Genomic DNA, 16,234 nt, shown 5'->3' with positions numbered 1-16,234 from the left:
TGAGTAGCTGGGATTACAGGCACGCACCACCACGTCCAGCTAATTTTTTTTGTATTTTTTTTTTTTAGTAGAGACAGGGCTTCGCTATGTTGGCCAGGCTGGTCTGGAGCCCCTGACCTGAAGTGATCTGCCCGATTTGGCCTCCCAAACTGCTGGGATTACAGGTGTAAGCCGCTGTGCCTGGACTAAGTTTTGTATTTTTAGTAGACACAAGGTTTCACCATGTTGGCCAGGCTGGTTTCAAACTCCTGACCTCCAGTGATCCGCCTGCCTCAGCCTTCCAAAGTGCTGGGATTACAGGCATGAGCCACCGTGCCTGGCTGAAAATTAAAAATTTGAAATGTAAATGCAAATTAAAAAAAAAAAAACTGTATTTATTTTCTCTTTCCTTTTCTTTTTGGACATAAGGTCTTGCTCTGTCGTTCAGGCTGGAGTTCAGTGGGACATTCTTGGCTCACTGCAGTCTCGACCTCTCTGGGGCCCAAATGATCTCCCTACTTCAGCCTCCCAAATAGCTGGGATAAACTCCTGGGCTCAAGAGATCCTCCCACCTTGGCCTCTCAAAGTGCTGGGATTGCAGGTGTGAGACACTGTGCCCATCAAAAAGCTGTTTTCAACTGATGCAGCAATTGGATCTAGTAGAGCAGACTGGGGGACTGGAGTGGGAGGGGGACTTTTCACTGTATGCCCTTTGGTGCTGTTTCATTTTGAAAAGCCACATGCATTTCTTACCTATTGAAAAATCAATGGTAAGCAGATATCTAACAAACACAGGGTGAAATACACACTCACATTACTTGCATGTTATTTGGTTCAAACCTTTTGGAAAGGATTTTGGCCATATTTATGAAAAAATGGAAAATGTTCCTGCGCTTTATACTGATAATCTCAGAATTATATCTTATTAGGAAAACTAAATGCCAGAAGTTTTGTGTAGAAAGGTTATGTGAAGTTATTTACACTGGTAAAAATGAGAAACAGCTTGAATATCACACAGTACAATAAAATGTTTTACTTGTAAATATATCCCCTGAACAATACTGTTGGAGAATATGCTAAGCCAGGTGCAGCGGTTTATGCTTGTAATCCCAGCAACTCCAGAGGATCACTTGAGGCCAGGAGTTCAAGCAACATAGCAAGACCTTGTTTAAAAAAAAAAAAAAAAAAAAATTAAAAGAATGGTAACATAAAAAAAATGCTTGTAATCTCAAATTTAAAAAATTCCAGCTGTATCAGCTAACTTGGAAAAAGGGGGAAAAAATTCCAGCTATAATGTCAATTTACAAGGCTGGGCTTGGCGGCTCACGCCTGTGATCCCAGCACTTTGGGAGGCTCAGGTGGGCGGATCACTTGAGGTCAGGAGTTCAAGACCAGCCTGGCCAACATAGTGAAACGCTGTCTCTACTAAAAATACAAAAATTAGCCGGGCGTGGTGGCACATGCCTGTAATTCCAGTTACTCGGGAGGCTGAGGCAGGAGAATTTCTTCAACTCGGGAGGTGGGGGTAACAGTGAGCCAAGATCTTTGTGCCATTGTACTACAACCTGGGTGACAGAGCAAGACTCTGTCTCTAAAAAATAAACAATTAAAAAATGAATGAAATACATTTTTAAAGAAAGTAAAACAAGTAAAAAAATTCAGAGAAAAATTTTTCTGGGCGGGGGTGGGAGGACAGAGTCTGTTCTGTCGCCCAGGCTGGAGTGTAGTGGTGCGAGCTCAGCTTGCTGCAACCTCTGCCTCCCGGGTTCAAGCACTTCCCCCTGCCTCAGCCTCCTGAGTAGCTGGGATTCTACCACCACACCCCGCTAATTTCTGTATTTTTTTTTTGGTAGAGATCGAGTTTTGCCATGTTGGTTAGGCTGGTCTTGAACTCCTGACCTCGGTTGATCCGCCCGCCTTGGCCTCCCAAAGTTCTTGGATTACAGGCGTGAGCCACCGTGCCCAGCCAAGAGGAAATGTTAAGGCTCATTCTCAGTTTGTCTTTTCTTCATTGCAGATTCTGTAGCTGATTCTGTAAATGTTGTTGGAGTGGCAGGTCCACCTATCACACTGCCCTGCCGCTACAATGGAGCTGTCACATCCATGTGCTGGAATAGAGGCACATGTTCTGTTTTCTCATGCCCAGATGGCATTGTTTGGACCAATGGAACCCACGTCACCTATCAGAAGGAGACACGCTATAAGCTATTGAGGAATCTTTCACGCAGGGATGTCTCTTTGACTATAGAAAATACAGCTGTGTCTGACAGTGGCACATACTGTTGCCGTGTTAAGCACAGTGGGTGGTTCAATGACATGAAAATCACCATATCATTGAAGATTGTGCCACGTAAGTTTTTTTGACATTTCTTGCTAGTTAATTGAATTTTCTGTTTGGTAGTAATTTTCTTTTTTCTTAATAGGGAAAGAGGAGGTTCCTGTAAGTCCTGTTTTTAAATAAACTCTTGTTCTTGGGAAATAGAATAATTTTTGTGTAGATGAAGTTGCAAGGCCAAGCATAATTCAAGGTCAGGCTAGAGTCAGCAAACTAGCTCCTAAAACAGTACAATTGTTCCTTGATATCCATGGGAAACTGGTTCCAGGACCCCTTTGATACCAAAATCTGCAGATGCTCAAGTCCCTTATGTAAAATGGTGCAGTATTTGCATGTAAACTATGCACATAGTCCCATATGCTTTAAATCACCTCTAGATTAGTTATAACCCCTAATACAATGTAAATACTACACAATTGGTTGTTATACTGCATTATTTAGGGAATAATGACCAACAAAAAAGTCCATATTTGTTCAGTACAGCAGACAACATATCCTTCTTTTTCCCCTGTACATTTTCCATCCAAAGTCTTCGTTGTATCTACAGATGTAGAACCCACAAATATGGAGGGCCGAATGTACTTCAAACAGAGTAATTGGTCCAAGAAATAGCATTTACTGTTCCATAGTAAAATACAGTGAATATTTTTATCAAGCTGAATTTATTCACCTTAAAGAACTGTCCTTTTTAATTAATTAATTTATTTTTTGAGACAGAGTCTCACTGTCGACCAGGCTGAAGTGCAGTGGCACAATTATGGCTCACTGCAACCCTCTGCCTCCCAGGTTCAAGCAATTCTCCTGCCTCAGCCTCTCGAGTAGCTGGGATTACAGGCAGGTGCCACGACACCCAGCTAATTTTTGTATTTTGTATTAGTAGAGATGGGTTTTCACCATGTTGGCCAGGCTGGTCTTGAACTCCTGACCTCAAATGATCCAACTGCCTCAGCCTCCCAAAGTGCTGGCATTATAGGCATAAGCCACCACGCTGGGCCTTTTATTTTTTTTCTTTTTGAGACAGAGTCTCACTCTGTTGCCCAGGTAGCAGACTGGAGTGCAGTAGTGTGATTGCTACTCACTGCAACCCCCGCGTGCTGGGTTCAAGTGATTCTCCTGCCTCAACCTCCTGAGTAGCTGGGACTACAGGGGTGCCTCACCATGCCCGACTAATTTTTAAAAATTTTTTTATAGAAGTATGGTTTCACTATGTTGCCCAGGTTGGTCTCAAACTTATGGGCTCAAGTGATCTACTTGCCTTGTCCTCCCAAAGGGCTGGGCCTACAGGTGTGAGCAATGGCACCCAGCCTTACTGCTGATTTTTTTTTTTTTTTTGAGACAGAGCCTTGCTCTGTCACCCAGGCTGGGGTGCAATGGCTTCATCTCAGCTCGCTGCAACCTCCAGCTCCTGGGTTCAAGCAATTCTCCTGTCTCGGCTTCCTAAGTAGCTGGACTACAGGCGCATGCCACCATACCTGGCTAATTTTTGTATTTTTAGTAAAGATGGGGTTTCACCATGTTGGCCAGGCTGGTCTCAAACTTCTGACATCAGGCGATCTACCTGCCTTGGCCTCCCAAAGTGCTGGGATTACAGGCGTGAGCCACCGCACCTGGCCATTTCTTTTTCTTAATGAATCTTCTTCCACTAAGGTCTTACAATGATAATAGAACCCAATACCTATGACCTTAATAAGCTGTGTCTCTATTTTCATTTTAAGTAAGAGGAACTTTAATTTGCAGTCTCTTAGCTTTTGGACTTGGATTGTTTCCCTCATAAGGGTGAGCAAGATGAGGTCAATTCTCTTTTTTTGAAACAGGGTCTTGCTCTCTTTCTCAGGCTGGAGTGCAGTGGCCCAGTCTCTACTCACTGCAACCTCCACCTCTGGGGTTCAATCAATTCTTGTGCTTCAGTCTTTCAAGTAGCTGAGATTACAGGCATGTGTCACCAAGCTTGGCTATTTTTTGTAGAGATGGGGTTTTGCCCTGTTGCCCAGGCTGGTCTTGAACTCTGAACTCCTGAGCTGAAGTAGTCCACCCACCTTGGCCCCACAAAGTGCTGGCATTACAGGCATGAGCCACCATGCCCAGCCTCTACAAAAAAAGTTTTTTTTTTTTTTTAAATTAGCCAGGTATGGTGATGCCTGCATGTAGTCCCAGCTACTTGGGAATCTGACACAGGAGGATTGCTTGAGCCTGGGAGTTCGAGGCAGCAGTGAGCTGATCATGCTACTATAGTCTAGCCTGGATGACAGAGTGAGACCCTGACCCCAGAAAAGTGCTTCAGTGCAAATATGAGAAATCTGTTCTTATTTCTGAATATGTATGCACCTTTCAATATATCTGCTCTTCTTTTGGAAGAAGAGGCATGTCTCCAAAGCCCTCTCCTGTCACAGTTTCTAGCTGGGCAATGACCAAGATTGAGCATTCAGGAAGTTAATTCCACCTTGGGACAGTCTGTCATTGGTGTGCTAGGGTACAGTTCCAGCCTGAGGATCTTGTTTCTTGTTTGACTCATGCTCACTCTCATGTTGATTTCTGACTCCAGCCAGGGTCACGACTACTCCAATTGTCACAACTATTCGAACAAGCACCACTGTTCCAACGACAACGACCCTTCCAACAACAACTCTTCCAACGACAACGACCCTTCCAACAACAACAACTCTTCCAACGACAATGACCCTTCCAACGACAACAACTCTTCCAATGACAACGACCCTTCCAACAACAATGACTCTTCCAATGACAACGACCCTTCCAACGACAACGACTCTTCCAACGACAACGACCCTTCCAACGACAGCGACTCTTCCAATGACAACGACTCTTCCAACGACAACGACTCTTCCAACGACAACAACTCTGCCAACGACAACAGTGGTCACTACCTTTGTTCCTCCAACGCCATTGCCCATGCAGAACCATGAACCAGGTAAAACAGATGTGTTTGGGAGCCCAAAGACCTTCCAATGAGGAGCTGCAAACCATCCAGGGCATTGTATCAAGGTAGAAGGACAGTCTAGAGTGAGAGGTCTTACCTGGGTTTCAATCAGGGTCTCCTCAGGATTTGTGATCCTCCCCAACTCCCAAGTTATATGCATCTTTTGCACCAATAAGCATTTTTGGAATGAGGGGACCCATTGCTTTTTGTCAGATTCTCAAAGAAATTGATTATTAATCAAAAATAGCTGGACCATTTATTGTAGGACATCTAACAGGGATACTGTGGATCTGATTCAGCTACGTATGGCTTTATGATGAAAACACAGGGAATGCCAGAGAACCAAGGTCAGATAAATGAGATTCTGTCCTCATGAAGAGCTCTGAAGAGAGATCATTTAGTCCATTCTGAAAGCAGACCTTGATTTCAAAGAAGTTAACATTTACTGTTTTCTATCTACGAGGCACCATGCTTCATGCATTTAATTCTTAGGATAATTATATTGACTGTAGGTGTGGTTTATAATTGTGAGAACTGAGACAGAGTCTAAAAGCTCATTGTTGGAACTTACACAGATAGAAGCTAGGTGCGGTGGCTCATGACTGTAATTTTAGTCCAGGAGTTCAAAACCAGCCTGGGCAACATAGTGAGATCCTGTCTCTACATTGTGGTGCATGCCTCTAGTCCCAGCTACTTGGGAGGCTGAGGTGGAGGAATCGCTTGGGGCCAGGAGGTCAAGGCTGCAGTGAGCCATGATGGCACCACTGCACTCTCTAGCCTGGGTAACAGAGTGAAAAAGAAAGAAAAGAGAAAGAAAAAATAAATTTACACAGATACAAAGTTGTTGAGTCAGGTTTTGATCTCTGTTAGCTTGAATTGGGGCCAGTACTTTTAACTACTGGACCATGCCTCCTATTATGAGCTCTGAGTTTTATGTTTGGATGAGTTTGCCCTGATCTAACATTTTTACTGGAAAAAAAAAAAAAAAAAAAAAAAACCCTTAAACAACCATGCTGTTTTTGCAGGGCAGTCAATGACTTACACATTTTTACTTCAAATGTCCTTTAATTTATTTCTGTACAGTGGAAATTGCAAAAGGTGCGATTTATACTTAGGAAAAAGTAACATTGGATTTAAGGGCTTTAGGGATTTAGAATGTACATGTTTATTTTTTTTATTTTTATTTTTTTTTGAGGCAGAGTCTCGCTCTGTCACCCGGACTGGAGTGCAGTGGCCGGATCTCAGCTCACTGCAAGCTCCTCCTTCCGGGTTCCCGCCATTCTCCTGCCTCAGCCTCCCGAGTAGCTGGGACTACAGGTGCCCGCCACCTTGCCCGGCTAGTTTTTTGTATTTTTTTAGTAGAGACGGGGTTTCACCGTGATAGTCAGGATGGTCTCGATCTCCTGACCTCGTGATCCGCCCGTCTCGGCCTCCCAAAGTGCTGGGATTACAGGCTTGAGCCACCGCGCCCGGCCATGTTTATTTTTTTTCAGTTCAGTAGATACTTCAAATTCCCTGTAAATAAGACTTTAGATTTAATATAAATGGAGGATAACTTGACTTATAGGTGGGGAAATAGCTTGTCATTCTGAGGACAAGTATAGGTTCAAATCTTCCATTTCCGGGATTTAAAAGATAACTTTTAGTGGAGATTCTCAAAGGCCTCAAAAACCCATTGACCCCTTAGGGTGGCTCTGGATTCTGAGGACTAACAAATGTCACAACCTCTTAACTGGAAAAATCTGATGGAACATATTGATTTCCCTTGACTCTCATTGAATTGTGTGTATATTTAACCAGGAGGGATCTGAAGGATTGGGCTAGTAGCTCAGTTTGGAAGAGAGGGTGTTAGTTAGGTCATAGCTTGGATTGTAGAGCCATGAAAGTTTGTAAGAAAAACAGTTTTGTTCCAGGCAGTCGCACACACTAGAGTCTGTTAGACTTTCTCAATGTTGATTTCACTTTTTAATACTTAGCTTGTGTCTGCTAAGGTGGATGGATTAGTGGACTTGTTTTGGAGAACATCCCCAAGTCATTGACTTCATTTAAAGCTGAGATTTGGGAGAAAGTTGCCTTTCTCCTAAGAGTTGGTTTTTATGGCTATAACCTGGAGAATGGTATCAGTTGAGGTCATTGTTATCTGGATAGTTTTCTAAAGAGTTTGCGTGAGTTGAACATTACAGTCCAAGAATGAGAGAACCCTGGAGCAATGGAATGCAGGGACATTTATCTTTGCATCCAATCCTCCCTGCTTAGTGTCCCTAGTACCTGCTCGCTGCCTAAAACATCCATGGAACAATTGTATGTATGGTTGTAGGAGCAGCGGAGAAAAGAAAGATGCCATAAAGACCCAAACTTAGGAAAGAAGTTAAGCTCAAGAGGTCTTTTGCACAGAACTCAATTGGGTACAGACTGCCCACATGACTCTCCTGTGTTATTCTGGTTTTCGTTCCGAAAGAGAGCCACATCCTCTTACGGGTTTGAGCACTAGAGGAAAACAGGAAAACAGTCGAGAACAGGAGAAAGAGTGATGTTGAAAAGTGAAGTTATGGAGACTGTGGTGGGGAAGGAGAAACAGACCAGTGAGAGGCAATAAGGAAAGCCCAGGTTTTGGAATTCATCCAGTCACCATCACTAATTGACTCTAAATTTCTATGGTGCTCTAAGAGAAGGGAATCATGTAAATGCTTTGTAAAGAGGCAAGTGATCAACTTTGCAAATAAGATGAGATATCTGATAGGAAATAAAGGAGAGATTTCAGGAAAGGAAAGGGGAATGTAGCCCTATGCTGGAGAATTCTTAATGGAAGCTTTCCAGTGAGAAATGGAAGATGAGTCAGAAAACACAGGAAATCACCCCTAAAGGAATGACTAGAATGCAGATGCGGAAGGAGCTGGGGTCAGGGTCTGCCAGGAACCTTACCTTTAGGGTTGCAAATCATTACCAAGGCTGACATTGGGCAATATTGTCAGCTTTAAGAGACCTGAAGGAATTAATATTGTATCTGTTCTGTTAGTTACTGGATGTGTGGATAATTGAACTTGAGTAAGGCCAGGAAATCCAGAATGGGGCTGTTGTGAAGGGGTTAGAGCATGTTAGTGCAAATTCCCAAGCCCCTCCCCCACCCCCGTTTTCTGAAAGTGAAATATTTGTATGAATAAAATAAAAGCTTAATTGGGTGTTCTGCATAAAATGCCCTGTTGTTGACTTTGTGTATTTAGATGGAACCTGGGGGTATAGAAAATATGAGATAATCTTATATATTGATAAGACGAGCTAGAACATTATCTAGATCGCATTTCCTTGTGTTAATGAAATAACTAGACAGCAGGGCAATGCCTGAAGGCCATCTTGGAATACATTTCTAAGAGGAGCCGAGAGGTTCAGAAGTGGGTGGGTAGGAGCCCTGCATGCCCACTGTGGAAGGCCAGGAGAAGGGCCCGTGGAAAGTTGATGGTAATTCCTGATACTAGTTTTGTTCTTTATTTTTCTTGGGGTGCACATTTTCCTCCACAAATGGAACAATTCTTCCATTCTTTTCATTCCAGTAGCCACTTCACCATCTTCATCTCAGCCAGCAGAAACCCACCCTATGACACTGCTGGGAGCAACAAGGACACAACCCACCAGCTCACCATTGAACTCTTACACAACAGGTAACTGCGTTCTCTTTCCTGAACAGCTGGGATCATTCAAACCTTGATAACCATTGACTTTGTTGAGAGCACGTGCTCTGGAATATGACTGATCTGACTTGAGTGCCAACACCAGCCACACAAATGGGTCATTTGACTTGTACAAATATCTACCCTTTCTGAATGTTTGGTCATTTGTGTGTGCGTTTTTTTTTTTTTTTTTTTTTTTTCCTGAGATGGAGTCTCGCATTGTTGCCCAGGCTGAAGTGCAACGGCGAGATCTCGACTCACTGCAAGCTCCACCTCCCGGGTTCATGCCATTCTCCTGCCTCAGGCTCCCGAGTAGCTGTAATTTTTTTGTATTTTTAGTAGAGACGGGGTTTCACCATGTTAGAAAGGATGGTCTCAATATCCTGACCTCCTGATCCACCCGCCTCCACCTCCCAAAGTGCTGGGACTACAAGCGTGAGCCACCGCACCACGCCTTTTTTTTATTTTTATTTTTTTTTTGAGACTGAGTCTCGCTCTGTCGCCCAGACTGGAGTGCAGTGGTGCCATCTCGGTTCACTGCAACCTCCGCCTCCTGAGTTCAACCCATTCTCCTGCCTCAGCCTCCGGAGTAGCTGGGATTACAGGTATGCACCACCATGCCCGGCTAATTTTGTATTTTCAGGAGACAGGGGGTTTCACCATGTTGACCAGGCTGGTCTCAAACTCCCCAGCTCAAGAAACCCACCTGCCTTGTCGTCCTAAAGTGCTGGTATTATAGGCATGAGCCACCGTGCCCAGCTGTTTTGTCATTTGTAAAAAGGATGTAATACCATGATCTTGCAGAATGCTTGTGAGAATCAAATGGTATGAAAGATTTGGGACATAGTTGCAGGGGGTAAGTGATAAATCTAATAGCAGCTATTATTGTTACTCCTTAGAACATCAAGAATCCAAATGCCTGACTGGCACAGGTAGCTTATGTGATTTGGAAACATCCACAGGCATATTACTTTGTTTTTAGAAATCAGATCAACCAGTCTTGAATCCGAACATATTATTTTGACTTGATTCCTTGGGTCAAGGGCTTAAAACAATTAGATCTAGCCCTCTGGTGTTTAGCTCAAACACCAGACCCTATGCTTCTGACAAGTCCCAGGCCTTAAAAAGTACCAGGAGGCTTCCACTGACTCATCAGATTTATATTTACATGAGCATTCTCAGATGGTGCTATGATTTCAAAGTTTGTGTCCTCACTATTAAGGGGAAACTCCCAAACTGGGTTTTCTCTCTGTTCTCACACCACCTCAACAACAATCATCAACTCAGATGAAGAATTCCGTGACTGAATGTGTGGAGTTTTTTCCCCATACACCAAGCAGTGGACACCGGCTGTGTGTTCAATTCAATTCTCACACTATCTACCCGGAGAGAGGGTCAGATCCCACAGGTTAGGGGCTCAGTCCCCAAGACTGCCCCTCCCACCCCCACCACACACACCAGTTACAAGTTCAGGCCTCTGGAACTTCTGACCTCGTTTCAAGTTGGGGTTCCCATAACCCTCTCTTTGGGTTCTATTAATTTCCTGGAGTGGCTTCCAGAACTCAGGGAAACACTTATGTTTACCAGATTATTGTAAAGGATATTGCAAAGGATACAGATGATGAGATGCACAGGATGAGGTATATGGGAAAGGGTTCCATGCCCTTCCTTAGGAACTCTACCTTCTAGTAACCTCCAAGTGTTTAGCTATCTGGAAGCTCTCCAAACCTAGTCTTCTTTTATCTTTCTTTTTTTTCGAGACGGAGTCTTGCTCTGTCATCACCCAGGCTGGAGTGCAGTGGTACGATCTCGGCTCACCGCAACCTCTGCTTCCAAGTTCAAGTGATTCTTCTGCTTCAGCCTTCCAAGTAGCTGGTATTACAGGCATGCACCATCACGCCTGGCTAATTTTGTATTTTTAGTAGAAATGGAGTTTCATCATGTTGTCCAGGCTGGTCTTGAACTCCTGACCTCAGGTGATCCGCCTGCCTCAGCCTCCCAAAGTGCTGAGATTACAGGTGTGAACCACCACACCCAGCCCTTTTGGGTTTTTATGGAAACTTCAAGACATCAACATTCCTTTTTTTTTTTTTTTTTTTTGAGACGGAGTCTCGCTCTGTCACCCAGACTGGAGTGCAGTGGCCGGATCTCAGCTCACTGCAAGCTCCGCCTCCCGGGTTCCCGCCATTCTCCTGCCTCAGCCTCCCGAGTAGCTGGGACTACAGGCGCCTGCCACCTTGCCCGGCTAGTTTTTTGTATTGCTAGTAGAGACGGGGTTTCACCGTGTTAGCCAGGATGGTCTCGATCTCCTGACCTCGTGATCCGCCTGTCTCGGCCTCCCAAAGTGCTGGGATTATAGGCTTGAGCCACCGCGCCCGGCCTAGACATCAACATTCCATCCCCCAGGGGCATAGGGAAGGACTCTCTCTGGGAAGTGTCTTATGATCCACAATCAGAAAGGCAGGGGAAATTAAAGTTGTGCCTTGTCAGGTGAAAGGAGAGCAGGAGAAAGTCAAAGACTGTTTCCTAAGGTCAAACATACTTATTATAACAAAAGACTATAATTAGGGATATGGGATTTATGAGCCAGGAACCATGCATGGACATCTATCTATCTATCTATATATAATCTCATAACACCACACCCCTAAATGCATGTTGATAGCTAATTCCCAATGCAAGTATTAAGAACTGGGGCCTTCGGAGCATGATTAGGTCATGAGAGCCCTGCCTTCATGAATGGAATCAATACTCTTATAAAAGGCCGAAGGTACCTTTTCTTGATGGTAGAGAAACAATAAATTAATTAATTAAACAAAAGGAGGCCCAAGGGAGCTTGTTTGCTCCTTCCCCCATATGAGAACAAATAGAAGACACCATCTACAGGGAAGAGGACCCTCACTAGATTGAGTAATCAACCTGTGCCTTGATCTTGGACTACCCAGCCTCCAGAACTGTAAGCAATAAATTTCTGTTTAAATTACCCAATCTAAGCTATCTTATCACAGCAGCCTGAACAGACTCAGACAGATGGGTTGAGGACACCCACACCAACATCAAAGAGGTATGCCCCTCTGAGATCCTGCTGCTCTGCTCCAAACAATCCTTACTATTCTTCCAAGTCTGAACAGGCCTCTTAGAGTCTCTGCTCCTTGGAAGTGTAGAATTGACCTGTCTTTCCCTGTAATGGAGAAAGGTGATGCTGAAACTTGTCATCTTTCCCAGCTGACTCTCCTTGTTCCCCTTAGTGGTAAGTTCTGGGAGTGCCCTGTGGTGGGTTCCTCTGTGATGCTGAGCTGGCTCTGTGTCCTTGTGTGGCATCCAAGCAAGGTCATGCCTTGCAGGCCTCCTTGTGTGTGTGACTCATTGTACTCAGCAGTTGCCAATCTGTAGGCAGCTGCTCCTCAGCCTGCATGGCCTACCTTTTTTGCCAGTCATTCCTGGTAGCTGGTTAATTTTAAATGGACCTGCAGTGTGATTCACATAGGGACTCATTCAATTGGGATTAGATAATGGTGACATTTCATTTTGAAAGTGTAATCCTTAGCGCAAACTGTTTCCAGGCACAAAAACAAAATGAAAATAGATAAAAACACAAGGTAACAGCAGTAGGAGCAACTGCACCCCACTCTTTGAGAGTGTAAGGAGGAAGAAAGTAGGAGTGGGGAATCATTCTCTGAAATACCATGTCAGTGAAACCTGGTCAAGGTAGAGTTTTCCAGGGTGGAACAGACAGTGGAGCAGCTGTATCCCCAGGATTTGTGTGGCTGCTGCCATTTTGGCTGTGTATCCAAGGCTCATGGGCCAAGTTCTTACTGTGCCTGAGTTGGCCTTCAGTTGCCTAAAGCCTCGTGGAAGCAAGGAATATTAGGTCTGGAAAGGATTGGAGCTGTCATATGGGCCACTACCCACCTTTGACAGATGGATGTGCCAGGAAATGGATATATTATCTTGTTTAATTCTTTCAAGGCAGGTCATATTTAATGCTATTGCCAGATTGAGGAGGCCCTATAAATCTGCTTTGGAGACACACAACTCCCATTTCAGCTACGAGTTACTAGCTTTGTGACCACAGGAAAATTGTCGAACATTCCTCTTTGGATGATTAGAGAGTATATGATATTTGGAAACTGCATTGCATAATATCTATCCCTCCCCTCTTCCCATTCCTCTTCCCATTGTATAATAATAATAGCTTAGTGCCGACCACTTTACATGCATCATCTAATTTAATTGTAACAACTTGATGGGCTGTGTACTATTAATAGGTTGTAGTTCATGTGTACTCTAGCTAGAAATATATATATATAGTACTTTTCCCCTTATCTGCAGTTTTGCTTTTCTGTAGCAGTCAACTATGTTCCTAAAATACTAATATTTTGAGAGAGAGAGAGAGACGAAATTCTCATAGATTTTATTACAGTTTATTTCTATAATTGTTCTATTATATTATTTATTTGTTGTTAATCTCTTTCTGTGCCTAATTTGTAAATTGAACTTTATCATAGGTATGTATATATAGGAAAAACATGGTATCTGTAGGGTTTGGTACTATTCTTGGTTTCATGCATCTACTTGAGGGTCTTGGAACATATGCCCTATGGGTAAGGGGGCACTACTGTATACACACATACACACACATACACACACACCCCTTTATATACCTATACATACATACATACATACATACATACCTGTGTGTATAAAAAGGACTTTGAGTATCAAAGTTACATTGCCAGCAGACATTGTCAGCATTGAACTCAAATTTTATCTGACTCCAGTCCATGCTGTTTTTCTGCATCACCCCATCCTCTTCCTGAAACTGTTACTTAAGGTCATAATACCTGTCACAAACAGAGCTGAGATTCTATATATTGCATAAACCTACATCTGTCTCTCTCTCCCTTCCCTTTCCTTCCCTTCCCTTCCCTTTCCTTTCCTTCCTTCTTTCTTTCCTTCTGTCTTTCTTTCCTTCTTTCTTTCTCAGTTTCGCTCTGTTGCCCAGGCTGGAGTGCAGTGGCATAATCTTGGCTCACTGCAATCTCCACCCCCTGAGTTCAAGCAATTCTTGTGTCCCAGCCTCCCAAGTAGCTAGAATTACAGATGTGCACCATCACGCTGGCTACTTTTTTATATTTTTAGTAGAGATGGGGTTTCACCATGTTGGCCAGGCTGGTCTTGAACTCCTGACCTCAAGTGATCTGCCTGCCTCAGCCTCCCTAAGTGCGGGGATTACAGACCTCAGCCACTGAGCCTGGCCTTGCCTTTGGCTTCCTAGGAAGCCTCAGAAGCAGTAAAATGTAAACACAGTAATGTAAATTTTGGGGAGATATTAGTCCAAGTTTATTCATGTATAACTATAGCATTGTCACCAGTTACAGAATTTCATAGACCTAAGTATTTCCATTTGATGGAAGAGCAATGTGTGTGTAGGTTATCAGCAGAGGCTCTTGTCACTTAATTAGAAATCATCATTTAACCATTTCCTGTGTGTTTCTTCATCCATAAAAATGTGATTAAGGAACTAACTGGCTGGTAGAATGTAAAGTGTTCACTACGTGGTATATGCTCAGTAAGAAGACAGTTCTGAACTTGACCTATAGTTGTCTAGGAAGGCCAACAGAATGTACTCTTTTTCTGTGTCAGGGTCTCACTCTGTTGCCCAGCCTGGAGTGCAGTGGTGCCATCTCGACTCACTGAAACCTCTACCTCCGAGGTTCAGGGATTCTCCTACCTCAGCCATCTGAGTAGCTGGGTCTACAGGCATGTGCCACCATGCCTGGCTAATTTTTTGTAGTTTTTGGTAGAGATGGGGTTTCACCACGTTGGCCAGGCTGGTCTTGATCTCCTGACTTCAAGTAATCCGCCTGCCTTGGACTCCCAAAGGACTTGGGTTTATAGGTATGAGCCACCCGTGCCTGGCTGAGAATGTACTGTCTATTACAAAGCAGATATTTTAAAACATGTTGAAATTTTTAAATGTTCAACTCTAAGAGAAATGTATTTTATATATTACATAAAATCTTAATCCTCATATGGCATAATATGCATTGATCTGGTGGCTGATGTATTTTCGAAAGCACTTCTAGATCAAAGCAGAAGCACATTGGTAACAACACAGGAGTTATATGACACCTGTTTTTGATATTATGGCATATTTTACTCATTCTGAACATAAAACCAATATGATGTCCATTCTGATGAGGGTGGTTCTGGTTTTGGATGTATATGCCTCTGACCATTCATTTACAGCTATTTAGATAGCATAAAAGTATTGATTGCCTTTAAATGGCATTCTTAACCTGGTTCCTTGAATGGGCTTCTGTGATTACCCTAAAATAGTAGATACAATTCGTGTACACATGCATTATTTTTTTAATAAAGAAAAAAAAAAGTCCATTTTCAAAGAGCCTGTGACAAAAAAGTTAAGAAATACAACTTTCCAGGGGAAATTAATACAACATTAATAACTTGGTATGACTCTTGCAATGCCTGTAGCATTTGATCATATTATCATTCAACTTTTCATCACCAGAAGGCAATGTGAACATATTTAGTGTCTGCAGTGAAAATTCAATATTTTTTGTAATTCTAATTAAATTTCCTTCTTGTTGAGTAGATAGGAGTGACACCGTGACAGAGTCTTCAGACGGCCTTTGGAATAACAATCAAACTGTAAGCATATTCGCCCCTATTTGATTAGCCAGATTCAGTTGTATATCTCCCTTGAAGGAAGTTACATTTAAAGACTATTTCTGTAAGACTAACCCACAGATTTTTTTTTTCTTATTAAAAAAAAAGACGAAGAAAATAATTTGACTCTTAAATAGGATGCTTTAATTTGAAAAGTTCATTTAGGTGGCCCAGTTTGTTAGGGATGCCCAAAGAGCCATATGTTACTGAATAGCGTACTTAGATACATAGTACATACACTTTCTGCTGGGCAAAAATAGGGTAAGAAAGAATTTTTTGAGACAGAGAATCACTGTCTCCTAGGCTGGAGTGCAGGGGCACGGTCTCGGTTCACTGCAACCTCCGCCTCCTGGGTTCAAGCAATTCTGCCTCGGCCTCCCGAGTAGCTGGGATTACAGGCGCATACCACCACGCCCAGCTAAGTTTTGTATTTTTAGTAGAGATGGGGTTTCACCATGTTGGTTAGGCTGCTCTCAAACTCCTGACCTCAGGCAATCTACCTATCTCGGCCTCCCAAAGTGCTGGAATTACAGGCATGAGCCACCATGCTGGGCCCGAATGAGCTAATTTAAGGAGAGCAAGTTAAGATAACACACCAAGGAGGAATTCAGTTATCAATAGGGA

General features: G+C 43.2%; 1 protein-coding gene across 1 annotated transcript in view; it reads left to right on the top strand.

The window, feature by feature from the left end:
• The window catches only part of HAVCR1 (hepatitis A virus cellular receptor 1), a 24,714-nt gene that overhangs the window by 2,600 nt on the left and 5,880 nt on the right, over window positions 1–16,234 (top strand). The window contains exons 2-6 of the mRNA XM_011947664.1: window positions 1,997–2,329; window positions 4,857–5,001; window positions 5,128–5,243; window positions 8,801–8,908; window positions 15,537–15,592. Coding sequence (XP_011803054.1) covers window positions 1,997–2,329; window positions 4,857–5,001; window positions 5,128–5,243; window positions 8,801–8,908; window positions 15,537–15,592 — 758 coding nt within the window. The remainder of the gene's footprint in view (window positions 1–1,996; window positions 2,330–4,856; window positions 5,002–5,127; window positions 5,244–8,800; window positions 8,909–15,536; window positions 15,593–16,234) is intronic.

This window comes from Colobus angolensis, unplaced genomic scaffold, assembly GCF_000951035.1.
Source record: "Colobus angolensis palliatus isolate OR3802 unplaced genomic scaffold, Cang.pa_1.0 Scaffold27, whole genome shotgun sequence".
Lineage (NCBI taxonomy): Eukaryota > Metazoa > Chordata > Mammalia > Primates > Cercopithecidae > Colobus > Colobus angolensis.
This window is presented reverse-complemented; position numbering and strand designations above follow the sequence as displayed.